At 34.6% G+C, this 5,869-nt stretch overlaps 1 protein-coding gene across 1 annotated transcript in view; it reads right to left on the bottom strand.

Moving 5' to 3' along the window:
* LOC107686585 (SH3 and multiple ankyrin repeat domains protein 3-like) overlaps positions 1 to 5,869 on the bottom strand; it is a 285,917-nt gene that overhangs the window by 34,955 nt on the left and 245,093 nt on the right. The window contains exon 17 of the mRNA XM_016483652.1: positions 3,605 to 3,718. Within this exon, the coding sequence (XP_016339138.1) occupies positions 3,605 to 3,718 (114 nt within the window). The remainder of the gene's footprint in view (positions 1 to 3,604; positions 3,719 to 5,869) is intronic.

Below are 5,869 nucleotides of genomic sequence, written 5' to 3'. Positions count from 1 at the left end.
TATATATATATATATATATATATATATGTGTGTGTGTGTGTGTGTGTGTGTGTGTGTGTGTGTGTGTATGAAGAGTTTGGTTCCAAAACGCGATAAACGCCATTAAAAAAAAAGAAAGGAGTTTCCGCCAAAATCGGTATTGTATCTGGTCGGTATTGAAAAGTCAATTTTTAATTTTATGCAAAATGCGATATCCACTGAGTTATTCTGTCATGTTTTCTCCCTTTTTTTCCAAACCGCGACAAACGCAGATCACTGCAATATCGCATTCGAAATCTAAGATGAGTCGCATTCGATTATGAACGCGATACTGCGTAGCTTGTCAGTGTAAGTGTTTTTATTAATGCTCTTAATGTTTTTGTTAATACAGCATAGCCTAGCTACAGCACTATAACTAAATTAATGTAGCCTAACATGGCAAAGATGAATGAATTTTGGAAGTTGAATGTACGGGAAATGTCATTTTGGAATTTCTGTGGTTTAATGTGATATTGTTGTTCATGTATGTTCATGATGAAATTTTCTTTTATTGTTGTAATTAATTTATAGCATTAACAAGATGACCGTTGAATTCATTTTGGGAGCGATGACTGATTGAATGTATTTTTAGTCCAGTGCCTGCATATAAGATTAGTATTGACCAAGTTCAGAGGCTGTCATATGTGGATCAACTTACTATGTTGTGTATTTTCAACAGTTTCAATATGAAAAATAACTTTTATATTGATTCAATGGATTTATTGCATTTTGAAGAAAAAAAAAAAACGTGTCATGGATTTATTGCATTTTGGGGAAAAAATAATAAAATTTTATAATAAATCTTTGAAAATCTAAATCTGGATTTGAATTTTTAATGTTATTATAACCTAAAGATGCTATGTGAAAGTTTGAAACAGAAAATAGTGGTTTTCATCTTGCCACTTTCTTGGTAAAGAAAACACATTTTTACTCAAATTAATCAAAATGGATTTATAGCGTTTTGGAACCAAACTCTTCAAGTATTACATAAAAAAATGTAACTCGAAAATTAGAAATGTTGCCTTGGCTATTAACTGAAACAGGTTTAATTTGAATCACTAAAATTGATAATTAGAAAAATAAACATCAAATTTAAACAAACTAAAACAAAAAACTGAAATAAAATGAAATTAATCCTAAATACGAATATAAAAAACTAATAAAAATGACAAAACTACATTCAAAAAATACTAAAACATAAATGAAAACTAAAAATATAAAAATAAAAGCTAATTTAAAATATTAATAAAAACTAGTAATAAATATAGTACATAAATAATACTAAAATAACACTGGCGGCGATGATACCCAGCCACTACCCTTTTTAAAAAAACACAAAAAAAAAACAATAGTGTTTAGTTTTCCATAACAGCCGTGAATAATAATTAGCCAACTGCTACTTCTTAGAAAAGGGAGGGAAATTCAAGAAAGAATTTAATTGGATTAAAATGTGAAAATGCATGTAAAATGTTTACTTCTGCTATGTGTAGTTTATCTCTATTTTTGGCTCCTTTTCCTAAAAAAATCTGTAAAAGTCTGTAGATTATAAATGTGTACTTCTGCTAAAAGTGATTTTGTTCAAGTTTAAGAGTACAGCAGCAAATAGATGATGCCAACACATGCACTACAAACCACCAATTTAATTTCACAGGGGTTTATTCTATTCTACTGAATGTTAAAGGTCCCATATTGTACACTTTTCTGGAGTCAAACACACTCATTTGTGGACATGCACAACTAAACACACATGCATATGTGTACATACACACTCACTCACACACACACACAGTCGGAGCACATAAAGGGATTTGTTTGGGTAAGTTAATTGTACACAGCGCTGTCTTCATCGCTTCACTGAGGCGAAACATATTGCCTCCACTGTCAAAGAGCTTTCATCTGTTATCGCTGGATAAATGCTAACACAAAAGACACACACAGACACACACACGCTCATTTTCATTCTTGCGGGTCTTGATAGAGATGGACAGATGACAGGTCTGTCTTCCCACATTGTTTAATTGACCAATAGCTTGTGACTGGAGTCTGGACAATGACACACAGCAACACACACTCTCATAAGCGGCATTATGCAATCCTATTACAGACCGCCTAGTGTTACCAGCTTTAGAGCAGAGATACTAGAGATCAGAGTGTGCAGATGTAGACACACACACATTTCACAGTGCATCTGTCATACAGTGAAGCGCTGCAGTTCTGGACTAGTCTTCAGTTTCCTGATGTGCAGGAGCTGTCCAGTGAAATCAGGGAGCTGTCCACCACAGCTGGTGCTGAAACACACTTAAAGAGCACTGGAATACCTGGAGAAATTTGCCTGTTAGCATGCCAAAAAACGTACAGTTTGCCACACCTGCTAATGGCCGATAACTTCAGCCAGGAAACTATATGTGCATTATTTCATTATAAACCAGGTAAAACAAATTGGGGAAAGACATTAATTTAATTTAATTTAATTTAATTTAATTTAATTTAATGATAAACAAATCAATAAAGAAATATCACTAATACTATTAAAGTATTTCATAGTAATATAAACAACAACAACAACAACAATAATAATATAATTATTATTATTTAACAGCAGTACAATTACAATAGTAATATTTTTTAAAGGGCTTTTATTTTGGTGGAAAACCACAGGGACACTTCTCATTTGAAATGCTTCTCTGCACTTATTTTGGGTCCAAATGGTGTAGTTACAACTTCCACCGGCAGGGTAATAATGAATCACAGTCATAACTAAGTCAAAGGTCCAATTACACAAATGTTTTTTTTTCTAGCAGAGATTTTCTATGTTGGTTTTAAACGCACAAAACCCTCTTAAATTAGAAAAAAAAATTGTTTAAAGTTCTCTAAAAGGACTCCATAGGGTATGTGTACATTTGCCCCATATACACCGAAAACCACTATATCCGCACATACTTCAAAATTATAAGAGGATGTAGATGGCAAAACAAACACTGCTTCCTCCATTAGAAAGATGTTATAAATTGGAAAATGCAATAGCACTGTGTTTTCAAATGTGTGTGTGTCTGTGTATACATGTGATCTGAAGCAAAAAGGAGAGAAACTGTTAATTTTACTCTAATTGGAAGAAGGAGACCAATTACAAATTAAGTGTGGTCTCGAGGGATCTTACTGGTTGTTACATTCTTTGTTCTCAGGAGAATCGATGCTCTTTTCTACTGAAACTAAAGGAAATTAGAGAGGAGAAACTATCAGCCTTAGGACTCTCACACACACACAACATTTAATACAATAAAAGTATAGTATAATCCAACAATATAATATAAATGATCACATTTTAAGGAAATTTAAAGTAAAATTCTAGAGTATGAATCATTTTGAACTGATTCAATAAAACTGACACAGAAGTGAATCAAACAAGTTGCAGGTGCAAATCTAGTATACTGGCACAGTTATAAAGGCAAAAAAGTGAAATTCATCACAATTCTCATAATGTTGTTTGATTTTATATTGCCAACAGAATAATATCTAATACAGTATAAATATTTAATATATTGCCCAGCCCTAGTATGCAAATGTGTATTTGTGTGCCACTTCTTACCAAGTCGAGGATCAAACTGTCTCATCTGTACCTCCTCCACACAGTCTGCAGGAAACCACCCGGTTCTTCCTTTCACCGTCCCTTCCCAGAAACCCCCTTCTCCTATACTTAACACTGAGAGAGAAAGAGAGATGGAGCGAGACATTAATTATCATCTCATCAACACACATTTGGTTGATGATCACACATAGATCCCCATAAAAGTTAGCTAACATCCTAGATGATAATACCTGGATTAAAAATAAATAAATAAATAAATAAAGGTTAGTAATTGACAGAATTTGCATCAACTGGAAAATCAGTCATACAAAGCAAACACTTTATTTTTTATTCTAAAAATGCAAAAAAAAATAAATAAATATATATATACTGTGTATATATATGAAAATAATTATAATCAACTTTACACTTTATAAAAACACACACACAAAGTCTATGATACATTCTCATTTAGATGTGTGGTGTGTGCATGAATGTGATCTCAGCACACATTCAAACATCTTTTTCCTTTCGGAAATAAGCTTGAAGAGGGAGAACAGATAGATGACGTGAGTTGAATGACCAATGGAATCTGAGACGGTGCAGAACATTGTGTTTAACCGGAAACTGATTCATCCAGTGATATTCTACACTAACTGAAGAAACACATGTGGTGACCACACCAGACACACTAAAAACATATGCAGTCACATACAAGTCCTTCAGCATTTAGTTGCTAGGATACTGCAGTTTAAAAGCAGTGTGTGTATGAGTTTTGTGTGTGTGTGTTTATCAAAAGCGCAAGGTGTGCAAAAAGGGCAGGTGGGCAATTTTGTGGTACTCCAAGAATGCCATAAATCAATAAGCAACAATGAAAGCATCTGCTGTGTATTGTACACACACACAGGGTTTCATTCATGCTGAAGTAGATCTTTAACTGCAGATGGCATATAAGAAACCCCACTTACACAGACAGGGCCGGATTTACCTCTTTTCGTGACATAGGCAAAACTAAATTTTTGGGCCCCCCTTGCCTATTAATATAATAGGCCTAATATTACCACCACCCAAGCAAACAAAAATATTTCTTAATCAGTGAAACTGTTACAGTGTTTTCTATCGCAATAAGCGCCTGTGTTTAGTCAATAAAAATCTAATGTAGTTCTTAATTTGTTTGAGAACTGAGAAAGACCATTCCATTAATAGGCGCTGCGTCGTGGCCACATAACCACTAAAGTGCATTATTTCGCTAATAATTTCCCCCCCCCGGACGAGCAAGCATAGGCACGTGCCTAGAATGCCTATGCGTAAATCCGGCCCTGTACACAGAGCACATGACAAATGCAAACCACACACTTTCTCTCAGTGCCTCTTAGTGAAGTACTTGTTCCCCCTGCTCTTGTAGTGTAATCCATGATGAAAGTGTTGCTTGATGGTCTACAAGGCCAACTGACACTTCACTAAGCTCCGCCCCCTCAGTTACTGTTGCTCACTTACAGAACATCCCATAGGAATGAACTGGAGATTTCCATGAATAGAATTCAAATTATTTTAATGTAGAATTTACAGAGAAGAAACCCATTTCAGTATAAAAACCCAGCAGATGGCAACAGTTGCCAATGCATGATTGGTCAGTAACATTTTTAAAGGTGTCCTATTATGTCCTTTATGAAGCCTTGCTTTGTTTTTTGGGGTGTACTACAATAGGTTTTCATGCTTGATTGTTCCAACATATTTATTTTTCACATATTTTACATGATTGTAGAACCACTATTTCCAGTCTGTCTAAAAAAAAACACCCTGTTTAGTTCCGGTTTCGATGAAACCCCTCCTTCTGAAATATGAAATGTGCTCTGATTGGTTAGCTGTCCTAATGTGTTGTGATTGGCAAATCACTTAAGAGTGTGTTCCAGAAATGACACGTTCCTTACCATAAGAGTTTAATCTGCTCAGCTGTAAATATGAATGATGCCGTCAATTTTGACATTCCAATTTGAGTCCAATCCAGTGGTATGTTTTTTTCTTTACAGTCTATGGTCTGGTCTCTAGCACAGCTCAACCAGGCCTCGCCCCCTTTTTTTTTGCATATTCCGTGGGCGGGAATTATTTAAATGACTGACATTCCCCGGGTCTCCATTACAGATTTGCGCAAAACTTTTCAATATTTTATAAATGTCAATAAAAAACATTGCGAATTGATGTTTCCATTAACCGATGTTATGCAACTAAAACATAATTTTTTCCTCTTGCAACAAGCCATGGCGACGGATGTTGGTATAGGTTTAC

The sequence above is a fragment of the Sinocyclocheilus anshuiensis genome, unplaced genomic scaffold, assembly GCF_001515605.1.
Source record: "Sinocyclocheilus anshuiensis isolate Anshui unplaced genomic scaffold, SAMN03320099.WGS_v1.1 scaffold733, whole genome shotgun sequence".
Classification (NCBI taxonomy): Eukaryota; Metazoa; Chordata; class Actinopteri; order Cypriniformes; family Cyprinidae; genus Sinocyclocheilus; species Sinocyclocheilus anshuiensis.
Note: the sequence above shows the minus strand (reverse complement) of the source record. Positions and strands in the feature narration are given on the sequence as shown.